A 21,590-nucleotide genomic window follows, 5' to 3' on the forward strand; every position below is an offset into this window, starting at 1 on the left:
CCGCACTGCAATATCGATGCCCCACTGCGCCAGCGACTGAAGGAAAAGATCCTGTGCGCCGGCGCAGTGGTTCAGGTTCCCCTGGAGGAGGAAGTGTGGACGGACGTTATCCATTACTGGTCGTCCATCCGTTCCTCCTCACAGGGTTGCGCCCGTGATGATGTGGCCGCATGGGCACTTTCCCCAATGCGGCCATTTGTTTCCTTATAATGCCGGGGGAGCACATCCCCGGCTGCCCATTTGGTGGGCGGCACCGCGACGAGCTCGGCGCATATCGCGCACCTGGCAGGCTCTTGCACACCGCTGCCTTGTGCCCGGGCATCGCGCAGCGGTAACATAAACCGCTGCGGTCCGCGGGGCACATGCACACCGGCCTTGTGTGGCCGAGTGCTAGGCAGCGGTAGCACTTCAGTGGTCGTGCCTCCAGCTGCACGACCGTCGCCGAGCTCCATCCCACCAGAACTTCTGCGTCCTGGTGGTTACGAGCCTCGGTACCGCCTCCAGTGGGCATTTTAGCACCGTGCTAAACTTTTGACCGGGGCTTGGCCTCAGGTCTCCCACCTTTATTCGGTCAGGCGCGCACTGACTTTGACGCGCGGCGACGTCACGAACCTCGTCCTTGGTGACGGAGTCATCCAGGTTTGACACCCGGAGCTCCGCACACCTGACGGGTCTGGTGACCCTGACGTCACCGCCGTAGATGGCCTCAAGTTTTTGGCCATCTCGTCAGCCGCCTCCTGACCGACATTTTTCGGGAGCTGTAGCACCCGAGCCCCGGTCTGCGCCTTCCTTATTCTGATGGGGTCCGCCGCCATGTCGACCCCCATCGCGTTTAGGTCGACCCCAGCCCTCGCCTTGGTGAGCACCGTGGCGTAGGTGAGGCCTTCCTTTTCCGCCTCTGGGGTTATCGTCAGCACCACAGCGGCGGTGCGGGCGAGGCGTCTCTGGCGCTGCGCACGCTTGCGCCGCTGCTTGCCAGAAACAGCCTTCGGCCCCCCCTTCTTCTTTTGTGGAGGCGCTTTCCCCTTCTTCGCAGGCTGTGCCTTGGGGCGCTCCGGCGCCTTCGGCTTCGGCCCTTTCTTCTTCTTGAGACCGTGGTCCACCCTTCGTCCACGGCCTCGGATGTGCTCGCAACCGGCGCCTCTTCCGGCGCCGGTACCAGAGCCGGCGCCGGCTGCACAACCGTCTTAGCCTTCCCCTTCGCCGGTTTTGGATCCGGCGTTGGGGTCGGCTTCGGCACCAGTCTCGGCGCCGGCTTCGGCACCGGAGTCGGCGCCGGCTCCGGCGCCGTCTTCGGCGCCAGTCGGGGCACCGGTCTCGGCGCCGGCTTCGGCGCCGCCTTTGACGCCGTCTTTGGCGCCGGCTTCGGGGCCGGGGCCGCCCTAAGCACATGGCTATAGGCGGGTTTGGGACCACGGCCCGTCGCCTCCGCTTCCGCGCGCCTCCCGTCCGCCGCTAGAGGCGGACGTAGAATCGGTTCTGGCGGGAGCCTGCTGCTTAGCCCCGCCAGTTTGGCGTCCATCATGGTCCCCACGGACACCATGATGGCGCGCTGCATGGCCTCGAAGTCGAGGGCTGCTGGGGCCGTCCGTTTTTCGACGGACTGAATCTTGCCCCGCAGCTCCTCGAGCTCCCGGCTCAGCCTGGCGTTTTCCGCCAGCAGCCCCTCCGTTCCGGTGGACTTTGTCAGGGCGCGGACACCGCCCTGAATTTCCTCCACCGCATCCTTTAGCCTTTTGATTAGGCAACCCTTTATATTTTTGGAGGTACGTGCTACCTCCAGGATTGCCATAAGGCTGCCATCAATGGCTTCTTTGGCAGAAGAAGGGTCCATTGGCTTTAGTCCGGAACTAATGAGGTCCCGGACTTCCGCTCTGGCGTCCCTCCTCCGCCTCTCCTCTTCCGCCTTCTCGTCCAGAGTATCGGACGACTGTGCCGATTCCGCGGCGAGCCTCCGATACTCCTCTCGTTGTCGGTGCAGCCCGACATATCGCCCGTGGGTGACGCCACCGCGGGACCGTGTCGACGAGGCTATGGACACCTCGCTTTCACAGTCCGAAGCGGCGTACGCCCCCACGGACATCCTGTCCTCCGAAGCATCCCGCCTGGGACGCTTTCGGTCGACCTTCCTACTGAGCTGTCGCGTGAGTGACACGACAGCTCCTTCTCTTGGGGCGAGGCGATGCGCTCGAGCACCACCCGAGGCGACCTCGCCACCAAATCTTCAGCCAGACTCGGTCTACTAGTAGACCGAGTCTCTCTCCTTCCTTCGACCTCCTTTCCTTCTTGATTGGGTTTTTTAAATGAATCCATATATGATCCCACGAGTATGGGGGATTGGGTCGTCGTCCCCGGCCAGTGCCCCCTGTAGCCGGGGAAGGTCTAAAAGTAACCCTCCGAGGTGCGACATGTGCCCCGTCGGGGGTCAACGCTAGGGACTGGTTTCCCACCAGCCATTCATCCCCTCGCCGCGTTGTCCAATAGCTTGGGATTGGGGGTTTTTTATAGAGGTTTTCCGTCCTCGCGGTCCGACCGGTTAAGGTAAGACCCCCGTTCCTGCGTAAGTCCACCCCTGACCTCGCTGCAGGTTTACGGTCTGGCCGACGGTGGTCTTCACAAGACCGCGTCCGGAGGCAGTGTAAGTGCACACCGGACCCGTCGCCCATCTCCGACTCCCCGCCCGCCGCCGCTACCCGGAATAAGTCCAGGACGCCGACGGGCTGCGACATCCAGCAAGCTGTGAACACTCACTGGACTCGCCCTACACCGCGCCCTCTGCCGCTACTCGGAGTACGTCCGAGACGCCAGCGAACGCCCACCACGCGAAGGCCGGGACAAAACCGACCTCCGCCAGTCTATCCCACAAGCCGTGGGAAGACTTCCCCGCCCGCCGCCGCTACCCGGAATGAGTCCAGGACGCCGGCGGGCTGCGGAGTCCAGCAAGCAGTTGACGCTCACTGGACCCGCCCTCCTTCCGAACTTCGGCCAACAAACAATGGCCGAAGTCGTCCCGCTCCAGCTCATCAAACCACTCCTCGCTTGAGGAGGGTGAGAGCGAGCGCGTCCGGCCAGCAGTTGACACTGGCCGGACTGGCAGAAATTCGCCACGCACAACCATTGCCCCAAGTCGCGAGACGATTGTTATGCGTGCCCAGGGTGCACCGGCCCAACGACTGCTCTTCCCCCCGGACGTATCCGTAAGGGACCAGCAGCCGCCAGGCACACGAGGAGGTTTTCTGCCCTGCACCCCAACCTAACCTAACCTAACCTAACCTAAAATAACCCAATTTAACCTGTGTTATCCGAAGTTTATATAGATCACTGGATTTAATTAATTCCTATTTGAGTGATAGGGTCCAATGTGTAGATGTAAATGGTAGTAAGTCTACCGGACTACCTGTCAAACTAGGAGTACCCCAGGGTTCAATACTCGGCCCATTTTTATTTTTAGTATATATTAATGACTTACCATTCTTTTTAAAAGGCATGTGCGACGTTGTGCTCTTTGCAGATGATACTTCCTTAATATTTAAAGTTAACAGAAACAGAAATGACTTTAATGAAGTAAATAGTGCTCTTACTCGGGTCACACATTGGTTTTCAGTTAATAATTTAGTTTTGAAAGCCAAAAAAAAAAAAAAAAAAAAAAAAAAAAAAAAAAAAAAAAAAAAAAACCAAATGTATTAAATTCGCGATGCCTAATGTTAAGAATCTTGGGCCAAATATTGTTATAAATAATGAAGTGCTAGAGACTGTAGAATCAACGGTTTTTCTCGGTGTTACAGTTGATGCAAAATTAAAATGGATGGCGCATATTGCATACCTAGCGAATAAACTCAGCTCTGCGGCTTATGCGGTTAGAAAAGTTAGGCAGATTACTGACGTGGACACAGCTCGTCTTGTTTATTTTAGCTATTTCCACAGCGTTATGTCCTATGGCATACTTTTGTGGGGTAAGGCAGCAGATATCGAATCGATATTCGTCTTACAAAAGCGAGCTGTCAGATCCATTTACCAACTAGGCTCTAGAGTTTCTCTTAGGGAGCGGTTTAAAGAGATAGGCATTTTAACGGTAGCATCCCAATTTATTTTAGATAATATACTATTGATACGGAAAAACCTTCACTTATACACCAAAAATAGTGATATACATAGTATAAATACACGGAATAAACATAAGTTAATTGGTACATCGCACCGGTTACACAGGGTACACAATTCATTTGTGGGACTTAGTGTTCGCCTCTACAATAAACTGCCTCTCACTTTATTGGAATTACCTTTTAACTCATTTAAAACAACGGTTAAAGATAAGCTGTGCAAGAAGGCTTATTATACAATCAATGATTATTTAAATGATAAAAATAGTTGGTCGCCGTGATTTGCACAGGACGGTTTAGTGTGGATTAATGTTTGACGCGTATTTGTGTAATTTGATAGACATACTCTATGTATGTGTGTAACATTGTGTTACCTATTTAGTTTTATTTTTGGTATAATTATACGCATACACGTATATATTATTTTTTATAAATTTTGACATGTATAATTTATTAATTATAAAATTGAATGACGTAGCAATTTATGCCGCCTCCGTGTTCGGGGCTGTGCCGGGTAAATCAACGTTTGGGGTATTTCTTTCTTTAAGTTTTATTTTATTAGCCGGCAGCAGATACGTCATGCTCCCTTAGTCGTCACTGCCTGCGGTGGCGTCTTGGGTCGGGTCACCTCCTTCCCTCAAATATGGCGAGGGAGGTGATGGCTGACCCTTGCGTCATACTCGTGAACGGGTGCTGCTTGCGGTGGCTGGTCGGTCTGCTGACCTTGGCCTTTGTACTTACAGTTTAATTTCGTATAGGCTTAGATACAGCGACCTCAAATTTTTGTTTGTTTGGCACGGCACCTACACACTTATTTGTTATTGTTTTGTATAATAATAATATCTAATAATTTTGTAATTGGAAAGACAGCGTGCTGCTGGGGAGTTTGTTGCGCCGTTTCTTCTCTCACAGCAAAAGCACTTAGGAAGCGGTGAAGGGTGGGCGAAACTGGGTGCTGTCCAATGTAAATGATGCTGACCTTCAAAAAGTGCTACTTAGTAGCCTAATTTGAATAAATGAATTTTGATTTTTTGATTTTTTTTGATTTTTTTTAACCTTGCGTAGCATGACCTTAAGTAACATGACTTAACGTGGGATGACCTCACTTAGCGCTACCTGTCTTAAGGTCGCCCTACTTGAATTACTTACCTACTTACCTAGAGTGTCCTCAAGCACTACCTTTGAATGATGTTGCCAAGCGTGACCTGACTGTATGTGTGAGCGGGGGGGGGGGGGGGGAAGGGATATACCTTCGAGCGAGCTTGGGGGGGGGGGAAAGGACCTGGGTGAGCGTGACCTTGTGTGCCACTGTGTCGGCAGTCCAAGTGTAGTCAAATATTAATAATAAAAAAAAAAAAAAAAAAAAGTTAATGACCATTAGTTAATGACCTTGACCTTGATGTCGATAACCTTGACCTTGACCTTTTATTCAATGACCTTGACCTTGAAGACAATAATAATATTTGCCTTGAGATCTTGACCTTGAGAAGCTTTGCCTTGATGACAATGACCTTGACCTTGGGGTCTAACAACTTGTCAAGGTCTAACGTATCAAAGGACAGAGAAACATTCAAGAACCTGAAATTCAATGACCTTGAAGGTAAGATTAATGATCTTTCAAACCTAGATTTCGCTTGTATACATACAGGGTGTAAGGGACATCGTACCAAATCCGTGGACCAGGGGTTCAGGATATGATTCCAGAACCCCAGGCGTTGGAATTTTTCATCGGTCTTTTCATGAAAATTGCATTTTTTTTTTTTTTTTTCGCGGTTTTTTAATTTTATGTGTCATAAAATCATTTTTCCTACAAATTTCATTAATATTTTCATAACGAAAGTCATTATTAAGCCGTTTTCACGAAAAAAAAAAAAAAAAAGGCAATGTAAATGAAACACTAAAAACTTCGTACCTATTATCTTAGTTGATGATAAAAAAAAATCGCGCCTAGGGGTATTTTATGTCGGATCCATGAACTGGGCTGCTTTTTTAAGACGACAAAAAAATCGCCGTGTTTAATGTAGTAATGTTTTCTTGACCATAATTTCACTTTGTAATTTTGGTTGAATTATACAAAATAATGGCAACGTTTTCCTTGGCTTCTTTTTTTCTTTTTTGTTGTTAAAAATCCTTTTACTTTTTAATAGTATTACTAAGAGCAGCGTTTTTTTCGTATAAGTCCATCCTGAAGCTAAATATGTACCTATACAATACTACGAGTACCATTCTCAAACCTAGCGAGATCAGCGTGAGCGCAGCGCTGCGGGCGCGCTGGAACATCTCCGTGACCTTCGTTGTTATTTCGATAATTGCCATTCATATTCCTTTGCAGTAATTAGAGTTTGATGTATTAACTTTAAGTTATCTTTGTAAAGATTTGGTTAAATTGTTTGTGACGTAACCGTGCTTTCTTTTTAAAAACCTGTCCTCACTTCTGGTTTCTATCCGGCTCGAAGGACCATGTACAACCCGAGGTCAACTTCCGAGGGATATAAATAACACCACTGAGATTACGTCACTATCCGTTTATTAAATATAATTAGTTTCACGTAACTCCGATAGGTGCGCTGCTCACACCAAATAAAATAAATAAAATCCTACCTAAACAAATGCATGTAACGGAACCATAGCGCGATCTAAATCCACGCCAACGCCATCTATCGAGCGCCGCAACAACTCGTGACAATAATTCAGTAGAAATGTTGATCGCGCTATGATTTCGCTCCAGATCTATACATAATATATATATATCAATGCCACTTTTCGATGTAACTATAACTCAATGCCTTTACCGATTTGGCTAATTTTGGTCTTGAATTATTCGTTGAAGTCCAGAGAAGGTTTTTAACGTAGAGGAATTTTTAAAAAAAAAACTTGTAAAAGTGTAAAATCAACATCTTTCTATACTCCCATATACAAACAATATAATTCACAATAGCCAATTTGACGTTAGTTCTGTCAAACAAATTTTATGTCATCAGATGTCATTTCATTTTATCAGCGATAATAATTATTGCTTGACTTCCGGTTTGTGTTTGTTGATTAACACATGTAGAGTTCCTTCTTCTAAGCTTTTGGGCAGTAGAATTTCGTTTTTCCGTTTTTATTTTGGGTGTGTTTTACTAATTTTTGTTTTGTCTTTGTGAGCGTCAAATTTACTGGTAAGTACACAGTACTACCTTGTTTTATGCGGCAGCCGCCGCGCGATCGTGGACGCTGACGACCGGTCTCAATGGGATCCGCCAGATCCCAATGATCACCCCCTACATGAAACCAATCCCCAACCCGACCCCAATCCCCAATCACGAGAATTGTTTGAATATACTCCCGTGGTAACAGCTCCTCTGGCGTCTTTTGAGGCTATGGAGTCCCAAACTTCTCTACTGAAGCGCAAAAGACCGATAGACGATAAAGAAAAGGACCAGAGTAACGATGACACCATAACGCCTTCGTCAAAACGCGACAGGATCTCTGCACCATCACTTATAGCTAGGTCTAAATACACAGACACTGACGTTGCCCCATTTATTGTATTCGTGTCGTATGCAGACGTGGACCCTAAGGCGAGTTCGACCATGCATCCAGTGAGGTTTGGACAGTTGCTGTTGAAAAACAAGGTTAAAAACATTACTGAAGATGGAATTAAAAAGATAGGTAGAAACCGTATCTCACTAGAGTTCTAAGCCCCCAAGGACGCCAATGCCTTCCTGGAAAACTCTTTCTTGAAGGACAAAGGATACTCCATGCTGATCCCTACTTTTAATATAACACGTATGGGTGTAGTAAAAGGTGTTCCAGCAGACTGGTCTGACTTAGAATGCTCAGACAATTTAAGATCGCCTTCAGGAAGTGGTCAGATTTTAAAAATTAGACGGCTGAATAGGAAAGTTACCAATGACGGCAAATAAGAATGGCTGCCCACTTCTTCAGTGGTCCCTCCCTCCCTCCTTGTAGAGCTATACAACTATCCCACCATTCAATGCTTTGGACGTTGTAGGTTTGGGCACACCAAGACCCAATGTAGGTCTAAGCCACGGTATTTCCGCTGAGGTGGAGATCACTTTGGTGATGGGTGTACATCGGATGAGCCTATTTTCATATTTTGCGAAGGGTCCCATCTGGCCACCAGCCGGCAATGTCCAGAGCACCAAAGGCAAAGGAACATAAAATCCTGCATGTCTCCAAAAAAATCTGTCCTACTCTGAGGCAGCAAAGTTATCCCCCCAAGCCCGAAAGTCCTTTGCTGATGTGGTAGCATCAGCTCCCTCCTCCCCACACACTCTCCACCCATCCCAAGCAGCTCGTTCTTTCCACCCTCGCCAACCAGCTCGTTCTTTCCACCCTCGCCAACCTACCACCACATCGTACAGAAAAACTGTATTCCTTCCGCCGAAATCCCATGCCCCTCTTTCCCCGGGCTACGACCGCCAGGCTCATCAAAACATCCTAAATAGTTTTACCCTTCCGAAACCCGCCCACGGTTGTGGACTTTCTAACAACCTTACTCCTTCCGAAAACGTTTCTGCTGTCCAGCAGATAGTGATGTTGCTCACAACTATTCTTTTTTCCTATCCCTTACTAGGGGTGGGCGTTAATTCAACGAACGGCTTTTTTAAACTGTTAATCTAATGTTTACGAATTAACTGCTTTTTATTTACCGCAAAACCCGTTAAATCTATTAACTAATTCATTCAACTATTTTGGAAAAAATATTATTTTTATATTATTATTTTGAAGCTGCAAAAGCAAAACCAGCTAGCCTAGCCGAGTGGACGCGAGTGCGACTAATACCTATGCGAGCGAGCGAGACGGCGCTAGCTTAAAATTGTACGAGCGAGAGTGAGAGAGATTTATGTTTCTAAGTTCGCTTGCTCCGGCTCGCGCCGCCGGCGCCGCGCTGCCGCGCCGCCGGAAGGAACAGGTTTTTGCTTGTAAACATTACAATCAATTAGTTTGTTTGAGTGACAGGTTGAAGTTCAACACTTTTTTATTTCTTTCGTGAAAGTGTAGATTTCGTTTTGTAGTTAATTAATGGTTTTTATTTTGACGTTGTTAGGTATATAGTTTTTGTATTGTTAAGTGTACAAAAATAAATAATTGTTTTAAAAGGTAAAATAATTCTAATTAATTTGCAAAATGTCAGCAGCGGCACGTAAAAATACAAGTATATTGTGGCGTCATTATGAAAAGGACAGTGAGAGTGGGAAAGCTTTATGTAATATTTGTAGGGAAAAAATAAGTTATAAGACAACGATTTCAAATTTAAGAAGTCATTTAAAAAGAAAACATATTTCTACTTTTACGTCTCTTGTATCCGAGGAAAAAGGAGTGTCGGAATCAACAAGCGCTGTCGAAAATGAAGGTGAGCCTGCAACATGTTCCAACCAGCCAAGTACTAGTTTGGCCTTGCCAAGTATTAGATCCAGCCAATCTCATTCACCACCAGCTGCAAAGCGACAAAGGGCTTTGGACTCATATGTTCATAAAAAAATAAGCTTGGAACAGAAAAAAAAAATTGATCGCGACTTACTGGATCTATGTATTGATGGATTTCATCCCTTTTCTTTGGTAGAAGAACGCTCTTTTATAAAATACTCTCAATGGATACCAGGATATAAATTGCCGACTCGAAAAACTTTATCTAATTCTTTGTTGCAAGAGGCTTACACGCAGACGGAGCATATTATTAAAAAACAAGTTGCTGAAGAAGTACAGACTATGTGTATAACTACAGATTTATGGACGTCACGAGTAACGGAAAGCTACATTGCTGTGACAGGTCACTACATTACAAAAGACCTAGAATTTAAAACGGTATTATTGGGATGCTGCCATTTTTCTGGTAACCACACTGCTACGAATATTGCCGATGAAATAAGTGCATTAATTGATAATTGGGGACTTAAAGACAAAATAAATTTCGCGGTCAGTGACAATGCGACAAATGTTGTCAAAGCAATAAAAGAGGGCTTAGGGTGGAAGCACTTTGGTTGTTTCGCACATACCCTTAATTTAATAGTTAATGATGCGCTAGTATTGGTAAAGGGCCTTATTGAAAAGGTTAAGACAATTGTTGCACACTACAAAAGAAGTACTGTTTCTTCAGAGAGACTTTCAAAGTATCAAGTGCAACAACAACAAACACCAAAGCATTTAATACAAGATGTGGAAACAAGGTGGAATTCAACTTTTTATATGGTACGAAGATTTATAGAATTGCAAGAGGCTGTACGTTCGACGCTAGCGTTAGTTAATAAAAACCTGCCAGTAATCACCAATGATGAATGGTCTACCTTGTCACAGCTTTGTCAGATTTTACGACCGTTTGAAGAAGTAACAAGCATGATGAGCGCACAAAACTATCTAACAGGAAGCTATGTCATTGTTATGACGCGATGTCTTATTGAATCCTGTAATAAAATATTGGCAAAACCTGATTTGTCAAGCCTAGTGTCTGATGTAGCCCTATTATTGAAATCAGGCCTAACCGAAAGGTTCAAGAATATTGAACAAAGTGGAACTTTGTCAATAGCCACATTTATGGACCCCCGATTTAAAATTCAAGCTTTTTCCGATCGGAATGAAGCCGTTAGAACGAAGGAGAAAGTTAGAAACCTAGTGGCAGGAATTATTTCCAAAAAAGATAATTATACTGCACAAACCGTTCCGGAATCCAATACTAGTGAGAGAGATGAATTAAGTCCTTGGGAGATATTCGATTCGATAGTAAGCCAAGGTCAGAGCCAAGGTACACCAGTCTCTGCGGCTATTAAGGAAGTAGATATGTTTTTGTCGGACGAATTACTTCCGAGGAAAAACATTACAGGTGCATGGAACTGCCCCTTGGAGTGGTGGAAAAACCATAAATACGTGTACCCAAATTTAGTAGAACTATTTATTAAACACTGCAACATCGTCGCGACGTCAGTACCATGCGAGCGAATGTTCTCAAAAACTGGACTTATTATAAATCAGCGCCGGACACGATTGACGACTAGTAAAGTCGAAAAATTGATGTATTTAAATGTGAATATGAACCCTAATAGGTTTAAATAAAATTAAGATTGTGTAAATATTAAAAAAAAATAACAAAAAATTATAAAAAAAATACAAAAAATGAAAAAAAAAATAACAAAACATGATAAAAAATAGCACAAAATGATAAAAAAAAAGTTAAAAAAGTATTGCAAGAAATAAAACAATATAAATAACTAAGATGATTATGTATATAAAAAAATAAAATGATTCTGTACATAAAATGAATTAAACTTTTAAATACGCCTGGTAATGTTATATCTTTTTTCGCCACTACGCCAGCCAGTCCTAAGCCTGGAAAAAGTATGAAGGGAAGTTTATTTCATTTAAATGACGACTTAAATCATTATTTAAAATTTACTCGTCACTTAAACAAGCTAACTTAAAAACACGAAAACGTTGTTATAGTTTTAGCAGTACGCGACGTAACATCAACTCCTTTTTCAATTTGAACAAAGTTTCGTCCATTAACTGCTGCGTTGGTACAAATCTGCTACATTAATGAGAACCTGTTAATAACGTTAACGGCTTTTTTAACAGGTTAACAGGATAAAATTAACGGCTTCGTTGCGTTAACCCAAAAATCGTTAACGACCCACCACTATCCCTTACCAGACCACGTTGCCAAAAACATTGTAAACCTCTTCTCCCGCCGTCATATTCCATCTCCTCCAGTGGAACGCCAGGGGTGTCCTCCCGAAAAGACATGAGGTCACTCACCTAATAAACTTGTATAATCCTGCAATCTTTGCAATTGCAGAGACGTGGCTAAACCCACGTCTCCATTTTAATATCCCCAGGTATAGCGTGCTCCGTGATGACCGTCCTGATGGTTATGGCGGAGCCGCTATACTTGTGAATAATTCCCTCTCCTTCTCCTCGCTTTCACTTCCTCCCCATGGCGATGAAGTTAGTGTTGTGGGTGTAAACCTACTCGGCATTAACTTTATTTCTAAATATATCCCCTCCCGTAATCCCATATGTTTCCAATTTATTAAAAATATTTGTTCCGTCCAAACCCCTACCATAATCCTGGGTGATTTTAACTGTCACCACCTCCTCTGGGGATCCGACTACTGTGATGGCCCGGGGTTGGACCTTGTCGATTTAATCGATGAGGTCGGGCTCTGTGTCGTCAACGGTGGGTTGGAAACCCGCCTTCCCAGACCTGGCCAAAATAGAAGTTGCGTGGACCTCACTATCTGCTCGACCAGCCTGACGGGTCAATTGGATTGGCTCCGTATTAACCACACCCATGGTAGTGATCACTACCCCATCCGCACCACCCTTATTAATAGATCACTACCCAGTCGAGACAATCCTCCCCTTCTAAGATTCAAGCTTCCAGGTGCTAACTGGGACTTGTATTCCCGATTCCTTGATTCCCTAGTCCTTTCTATGCCGGAAGTTACTCCAGACAATCTCGACGCCTAGAACAATTTTCTGGTGTTATCTCGTTGGCCGCTGAACGTAGCATCCCGCTTAAGAACTCGGCTTCTGGGAAGCTTTCATCTCCGCCTTGGTGGGACCGTGAGTGTTCAGAAATGGTTAAAGCCCGGAGGGAAGCCGAGTCCAGATACGTCGGGTCTACGACGGTGGCCTGATTGAGTATAAACGGATCCTTGCTAGATCCAGGCGCCTCTTCAAAAAGAAGCAATACGAGGGTTGGAAGAATTTCTGCGCTTCCTTGTCTCCTTCATCCTAATCCTCAGTCATTTGGAAAAAGTTTAAGGGATACAGCCGAGGCTGTTCATCCCAAAGTCCTTCCACAATTCGTCTTGACCTCGCGACCCCCTTCCTCTGTAAACTAGCCCCTCCCTATGTTCCTCTTAACGAGGAATGTCCTTTGGCCTTCGTCCCTTCCTCCATCTCCTATGACCCCTTGGACCTGCCATTTTCGTTACGTGAGTTAGAGTCAGTGCTCAACCACGTCCGTGACTCGGCCCCTCGGATTGATGGCTTTTCCTATTCCTTTACAAGAGGTCTGGTGATCGTTGTCGCCAGTACCTCCTATCCCTAATCAACTCCTGTTTCACACTCTCCCATATCCCAGATAGCTTTAAAACCCAGCTAATCATCCCGATCCTAAAGCCAGGAAAAACCCCTGACAATATTAATCATTTCCGTCCGATTGCTCTCTCACCCGTCATTGGTAAAATCCTAGAACATCTTATTAAAAACCGATTGGAGTGGTTTGTGGAGAACCGCAATCTTTTAGCTGAGTCACAATTTGGTTTCCGAAAAGGAGTCAGCACAATGGATGACATTGGCGTCCTTGTCACGGATACGCGTATCGCTTTTTCAAAAAACGAGTCCGTTTTGGCGGTCTTCCTTGACATTTGAGCTGCATATGACAATGTTCTTCTTTCCGTGCTCATTAGTAAATTACGATAGATGAGCATCCCGGCTAAGATGCGACACTGCATCTGTAACTTATTTTCCGAACGCTACGTCAAGCTCCACATCCCTGGTGTAGATTCCCAATCTAGAACCCTTTGGAAAGGTCTCCCTCAAGGTTCAGTCCTTAGCCCCCTACTTTACAGTATATACACCTCTGACCTCCATAGATCCCTCAACAGTGACTGTCGGATCTTGCAGTATGCGGACGACCTTTGTCTTTATCTGCCGAAGGCATCGATTGACCAGGCTTCGGCGTCCATGCAAGTATCTCTCGACTCCCTAAACCACTGGCTAGTTTCTCATGGTCTCACTTTGTCTGCCCCTAAGAGCTCCGCAGTTATCTTTACTCGGAAAAGAGTTATTCCGGATGTTCACCTGGAAATTGAAGGCTCCCCTATTAACTTAGTGGATCGCGTGAAATTCCTGGGTGTCATCCTGGACTCTAAATATCTGGTGTCTCCCATATTGGCTATGTCGTTAACAAATGTAAGAAGAAGCTAAATTTGTTGCGTGCTCTCGCAGGCGTTTGGTGACGTGCTCATCCGTTCACATTAAAACTCATTTACAATGCCACAATAAGGAGTCTGTTGGACTATGCTACCTTTTGGATAGAGCCGTGCAGCAAAGTTGCACTGGCCAGGTTAGACATCGTCCAGTCCAAATCCCTCCGCATTGTATTGGGTTGTATGAGATCTACACCGATTAACGCGCTGCAGGTTGAGAGTGGCGACCGTCCCCTTCTCCTTCGTAGGCAATACCTTGCTGACAAATTTATGTATAAGGTCTTCTTTAATTCTAACCACAAGTTATTGCCGCGACTATCCACCTCGGATATCTTGTTTAGACAAAGTCCAAGAGAAGAAAGACAAGTTAAGTATGGTCGGAGAGTCTGCCCCGATTCGCCAGTGTTGTAAATTACCCGTCTTTGCCTCCCCATACAACGTCGTACATTTTGTCCCCAATTTCATCCCCAGCATTGGTCTCAATAAAGAGACTGTTCAGGTGAATCAGTACTTTTCCCAGTTTGTAAATGATAAGTGGCCGGAGCATTTTCGATTCTTTACAGACGCATCTAAATTTAGCCCAGATGGCAAAACTGGGGTTGCCGTCTACATTTCGAACCATCAAACTTTTCTCCAATTCCAATGCCCTCCAGAGACATCAATGTTCACTGGGGAGTGTATTGGCATTCTAGAGGCATGTTCATACATCTCTTCGCACAGCAATATTACAAAAGCGGTCATTTTATCCGATTCCAGAAGTGCCCTGGAAGCAATCGTCAAAAATTCTTTAAAAGATAACCTCCGAAGTCCAGTCATTATAGAAATTAAAATCCTTTTGCATCTCCTTTCCAGTAAGGATATAGAGGTGATACTTATATGGATACCAGGCCATATGGGCATCGCAGGCAATAAGTGCTTGGATACAGCCGCTAAAGCGGCTATCTCCAGTAGCTTAGCTGACAAGTCCCATTACAGAGTTGAAACTTATGACTTGATCCATAAGGCCAAACTAGACCTCTTCAAAGCCTGGCAATCTTACTGGTCTCTGACCAGTAAGACCAAGGGCGGAGCACTCGCAGCAATCCAACCCTCTATCCCCTCCAAACCTTGTTTCTATAAATTCAAAAAGGTCCCAAAGTGGGTTACGTCAGTGATATGCCGTATCCGCATTGGTCATTGCTGTACTCCAATCTTCCTTCACAAAATTCGAGTCCGTGACAATCCCCTTTGTGGATGTGGTCTAGAGGAGAGCTCCCTAGACCACATTTTCCTCAACTGCCCCCGCAACAATTCCTTTAATATGGATCAAGTCATAAGTAGCTTAAAAATTCAACACCCAGTTAATGTCCGTCATCTCCTTTCCCAATCCCCAAATTATATGTGCCTTTATTAAATTTATAATCATTAACAAAATAAGATTGTAATTATTTTATATGTAGTATTATACAGGGTGTGGCGTAAATAATGTATAACCCCGAAAGTGTCGACTGGCCAGATAGTCATCTATCATTTCCCCAACTTATATCAGATTATGCCCATGGATGACCAAATTATTGATATTTTTGATATTTTCAATAAAACTCGTACTTGCTTATACAAAATCAGCTGCCATTTCTACTATTGCTGACTATTTTTCGTTCTGTTTTTTTTATATCACTCCTACATATCTGTATCATCAGAACAGCATCAAATTTTTTTAATACAATCTAAGATAACTTGGAAAAAAATAATTTTTCTCAATTTTTAATATTTTTTCTTAAGAATTATGGAATTTCGGGCCACTGTATCGAAAAAAAATGTTCTACTCTGTGGTAGCCCATTATCTTTAAAACTTGCCCATTTAATGCAGATTCTAAAATGGTATAATAATCACCAGTATCTTTACAAAGCACCAAGTTATTGCTGTTCGAATCTAAAAAGAGAATTGTCATACAAAATTGATTTTTAAATTAATTTTTTTAACACTGCTGTAACTAATTTTAAACTCAAAGGGAATGCAATTTTCCTTAAAATTTGATCGTTATGGGTTGGTTGACACAATAAAATACATTAATATTTAATAACATTTATTTTAAAAATTTACACAAGATGTTCAAAATGGGCTCCTTCAGCTGCTATGCAAGCTCTACATCTTCTTATAAACGACCGTTTTAATCGATTCGCAAATCTTGCTGACGATATATCGTCAGCAGCCGAACGTATGCTTTGTCGTAGCTGTTCAATTGAAGTTATTTCTTTTTTGTAAATCTTCTCCTTCAAGCAGCCCCAGTAAAAGAAATCGAGTGGGTTTAAATCTGGCGACCTAGGTGGCCATAGTATTGGCCCTAGACGTCCTATCCACCTCTCTGGATAGGTCTCGTTTAAATATTGCCGTACTCTTACCGCATAATGTGCGGGGCAACCGTCGTTTTGAAACCACATGAAAATGGTACGGGTATAATTCGAGCCGTTTTAATATGCGATGTACCGTCCTGGTTGACATGCCAGCACGACGAGATAACACACGAACTGATATGCTGGGATCTTCGTTCACTATGTTCAAAACTGCTTCATCGTTGCTGATACGCGGTCTTCCTTCACTCGCACCGCCCACACCGCTGCCAGGTATTCTGCCTTCAGAGTATGCATTGTGTACTCGAATAAAAACTCTGTAATCGGGGTGGCGATTGTTTGGATATCTCTCCCGATAAAGTGCAGCTGCTTGGTTAGCATTACCTCTATATTCACCATAAATGTAGTGCATATTGGCATATTCTAACGGTGTGTAACGTTGAGGCATTGTCGCCGAGCGCCAAGTCGTCAGTAACAATATCACAGGTTAAAACTGTCTAAATCACTGAGCAAATCACAGTCCAGATGGAAACAGCAATGTCGTCGAGATCACTCAAAAAACAAGTCCAATACACGGGCAAAACGGAGTCCAGTAAGAAAAGCAGTAAGTCACAAATAAACAATAATAACAGCGAGGAACGAGATACGGGTGCGTGCGTCTAAGTCCGAGAATGTTAGTGCACTGAAGGTCGCATTTGCATAAAATCATAGACCGTCTCTTTCTTTCTTACAAAAAAATGTAATCTGTCCACTAGCATTGTAATAATAACTCTTTTGTTTATTGAATACGACTAGGATTCCAGGTAGTCGTCCATTAAAAAATAGGTATTTGGGTTGGGTGCGGTGAGTTTTTTATTACCTGAATCGAGTTTTTGCACCTCCATAACGCCCATAACATGATTTTAGATAATGACATTACTGTTTTTTGTAAGTAATAACAGAAGCAAGAGAATAATTTTAATATCGTTATTTTCAAAATTAAGACCCATGTAGATTCAAAACACTATAATATGGTGCTTTGTTAAGATACTGGTTATTATTATACCATTTCAGAATCTGCATTAAATGGGCAAGTTTTAAAGATAATGGGCTACCACAGGGTAGAACATTTTTTTTCGATACATGGGCCCGAAATTCCATAATTCTTAAGAAAAAAAATTTTAAATATGAGAATAAGTATTTTTTTCCAAGTTATCTTAGATTTTAATAAAAAATCTTGATGCTGGTCTGATGATACAGATATGTAGGAGTGATATACAAAAAACAGAACGAAAAATAGTCAGCAATAGTAGAAATGGCAGCTGATTTTGTATAAGCAAGTACGAGTTTTATTGAAAATATCAAAAATATCAATAATTTGGTCATCCATGGGCATAATCTGATATAAGTTGGGGAAATGATAGATGACTATCTGGCCAGTCGACACTTTCGGGGTTATCCATTATTTACGCCACACCCTGTATATATGTTTGTACGTAATCTGTATGATAAGTATTAATATTTACTAAAACGTATATTTGTGTTGTTTCAGGTAAAAAAGAAACAAAATATTAAAGGAAACTGTCCCAGTAAATAATTACAAATTACCCACGTGCTATCACTACACGACACTGGCAGAAATTGATGTAAAGAACAGCAGATAGCCATAAAAAAAAATTGCTTTGTTATGTTTATATCTTCCAAAATGTTGTTGAGTTATTGCTTTGTGTGTTTAAATTTTCCAGAATTGCTGTTCGTTAGTCTCGCTAAAACTCGAGAACGGCTTACCGATTTGGATAATTTTAGTCTTGAATTATTGGAAGCAATCCAGAGAAGGCTTAAACGGTAAAAAAAAATCAAATAATAAAATTGCCGGGAAAGCCTTAAAACAGTCCTTTTCTTTCTCCCTTCTGTAAGGTTTTATTAATTTTAATCTTAAGTTTATTGCTTTAATAACCGGCCGAGACGGCCTAATAGAACATCTTATTGTATGTGTAAAAAATAAATAAAATGATGAATTAGACTCACACATGTCATTTAAATTTATGTGCTTAAATTGAAAAAAAATTGGTAATTTTTTAAAAAAAGTAAAAAATTGAATATCTCGAAAACCGTTGAGCTTAGTATAGGGTATTTCATAGTAAAATCAGCAGAAACGTTGCAAACTACACGCCCTTAGCGGATCTAGGTCGACTTTTCCTGTAACCTTGTATATGTTGATGCACATTACACACGAGAGAGTAAATTTAATAAAATATGTATTAGTTATATTTTTAATAAATTATGTATGGTTGGCATCAGAATTATAGCAACAATTATTATCAGGGACAGTTTACTTTCAAAATCATTTAATAAGCTAAGCTAAGCTAATATTGATATTATGGAGAATACGAAATTGTTTTTCCGGTGACAAGTTGGCAACATTATATAAACGCATACATTCATGTCTTATACTACGTTGTTGTTGTCTCTCTTCCATCTTTTCGCCCACCAATATAATGTTCGTAGAACAAAGTTGACAGACCCTGGTCACTACTACGAATAGTTTTATTCATTTTAAATAGTTACTTATGCACAAAAAGTTGGTAAAATCTATGAAAAACGAGTAGAATACACACTGTTGACTAATGTTGACAGTGTTGACACAAAATGTACTATGAGTTGACAAGTGACCCAATTTTGCCACATTGATTGCGATATTTTCGATTTATAGTTTCAGCTGTCACGCGTCATTTCAATTTTAATGTTGTTGTTTTGCTAGACATATACGGCATACAAATAGAACTTGAGAAAACATAATTTTGTAGTGTAATAGAACTCTACTGCGATTCTGAATTGTATTTCAGAGTCACAGTAATCAGAATGCTATACAATGATAGGTACATTAACTTTTTGACAATATGGGTTTTTTTATTTTAGATTATTACAATTTTATTTTGGTTATTTACAGCTTGTCCTTTACTGTAGACTACTCTGTACTGTAGTCGCGCTATATTCTTTAAAGCATCGCATACCTCACTGGAGGCAAGTCTAGGGACAGTGGTGAAAGGTGTGAATCCAGATGGTGTCCATTGTAATTTGTCATTCAAAAGGTGCTTACTTGGTAGACAACTGTGTAAAACAATCACTTTTCATTTTCATTTTGAAATTACTTATAGCGGGCAGCGCGAATGTTGTTGTCCCTCGCGCGCTGTAGATAGATAACTACTAGAATAGGACCAAGTCAGAAATTTGTTTGGATCCCATACTACTGTTGTTAGTTCAACAAGGATTAAGGAGGAGGGGACAATAAAACAAATACCTTACAACGTACATACATACTACAGTATATTTACATCTGGCACAACCTGCACGCACAGTTAATCCGAATAAAATACTTGTTCAAGGTTTATCGATCATAATGGCGTCGCCCCCGCGCGCGGAGCGGGACGCTCAGGCGGGGCCGCGGGGCCGAGGGACCCGGGGCCGCGGGCCTGGGGTCGCGGCGCGGGGCCCGGGTCGCCCGCAGGCCGCGCGCCGGGCGAGGCGGCGACTTCCTGCTCAGGCTACCCCTTTGTACTTTATATACAAAACAAATCGATAAGTACACCTACCGAAGCGGGAGTCCGCCGTGAGCGATCACGTCTCTCAGTATGGCACGCGGCTCGCAGCACGCACGCAATAGCGTGGCCCGCCGGGGACCGAATATAAAAAATATAGTTCCGTAAAAAAAACGTAATAGAAAAATAATATCAGTATGGTAAGTCGGGGCGGCTAGCTGGCGCACTTGGTCTTGCCGTCCAGCAGCTTGCGCCAGAGGTCGAACTGCTCGTGGTAGCGCACCATGTGGATGGCCAGGCCTCGCTGCACGGCGCAAGGGTGCGCGGCCACCTTCTTGTTGTAGAACTCGGGCGCGTGCAGCCGCCGCAGGCCCAGGCGCGCCGCCAACACGCCCGTCACGAACACGTCCTCCAGCCGCACGTAGGGCTCGCCCGGCGCCGCCTGCAGCAGCGGCCGCACGCAGTCCGCCGTCAGCAGGTAGGCGGGGCCCGTCGCGAAGTCCGGGAACACGCGTCCTGGGAACTGCAGCGGCGACACGTAGTACTTGGACTTGGTGGTGCGCTTGGGCAGCGAGCGCCTCACCACCTTGCCCCAGATGGTGCGCGTGGCGTTGACGCGCGACGGTGCCGCCGCGAACTCCAGCAGCCGCGGCACGTTGATAAACATGTCGTCATCCGTCTTGAGCAGGCGCGGCGCGCGCGGGCAGTACGTGTCCGCCCACTCCAGCATGGACAGCGTCTTCAGCGTCAGGTTGGAGTAGGTGTCGAGCGAGCGGCCGACGATGACGTCACCGTAGAGCGCGTCCTCGGCGGCGATGGCGGGGCGCAGCGCGGCGGGCGGCGCGCCCAGCACGAAGGCGAGCGCCACGTCCGCGCGCGCCGCGTAGTGTCCCCACGTGAGGCGCACGGCGTCGCGCGCGGCCGCGTGGCCCGGCGCCGACGTCACCAGCACCAGCAGGCGCAGGCGCGCGCCCAGCGCCGGGCACAGCTCGGGGTGCGGCCGCTCGTGGCCCGCCTCGTACACGTCGCGCGTCAGCAGCACGCGCGGGTCCCGCCGCGCAGTGGGCGCCGCCGCCGGGGACGCGGGCGCCGCGGCCGCCGCCGGGGCGGGACCGGGGGGCGCCGCCGGGGCCGCGGCCGCGGGCGCCGCGGTGGACTCTGCTGCGGCCGGCTTGGCGGCGAGCGCCGCCTCGGGCGCGGCGGGTGCGGCGGCGGGGGCGGCGGGCGCGGCGGGTGCGACGACGGCGGCCGGCGAGCTGGTGTTGGTGTGAGGGGGCGCGGTGTGCGGGTGCGAGGTGTGCGGGGGCGCGGGCAGGGGCGCGGGGGGCGCGGCAGGCGGCAGGCGCGCCAGTAGCAGCAGCAGCAGCGCGCCGAGCGCCGCCAGCGCCGCGCAGTGTGAGCGCCGCACGTGGCCCATGTCGCCCAGTTTACCGCCGCGCCGCACCACACAGCTCCTGCAATGTTACAACGAGTTCGTTAGTCGACCAGCAGAGAATTGTCATCACGAAAACTGTTAATGGTCCAATAAAAAAGATAAAATAACAAGTAGGCAGAGGACATCATTAAAGAGTATAACCTGATTTATATTTTCAGGCATCGACGGCCCATGGCGTGTAAGTAATCACTGCAAACATAAAAACTGTTAGTAGTAACACTCAGACGCACAAGTGAACTAAGAACAGCAAATAATAGAGGAAAACTGA

At 45.2% G+C, this 21,590-nt stretch overlaps 1 protein-coding gene across 1 annotated transcript; it reads right to left on the bottom strand.

The window, feature by feature from the left end:
* Nucleotides 1-19,650: 19,650 nt before the first annotated feature.
* On the bottom strand, nucleotides 19,651-21,016 carry LOC113499563 (beta-1,3-galactosyltransferase 4-like; the record flags this gene model as incomplete). The annotated part of the gene is made up of 1 exon (XM_026880077.1): nucleotides 19,651-21,016. A coding segment is annotated over one exon (915 nt), but the record flags the coding sequence as incomplete, so codon positions are not given.
* Nucleotides 21,017-21,590: the final 574 nt, after the last annotated feature.

Source organism: Trichoplusia ni, chromosome 12 (genome assembly GCF_003590095.1).
Source record: "Trichoplusia ni isolate ovarian cell line Hi5 chromosome 12, tn1, whole genome shotgun sequence".
Lineage (NCBI taxonomy): Eukaryota > Metazoa > Arthropoda > Insecta > Lepidoptera > Noctuidae > Trichoplusia > Trichoplusia ni.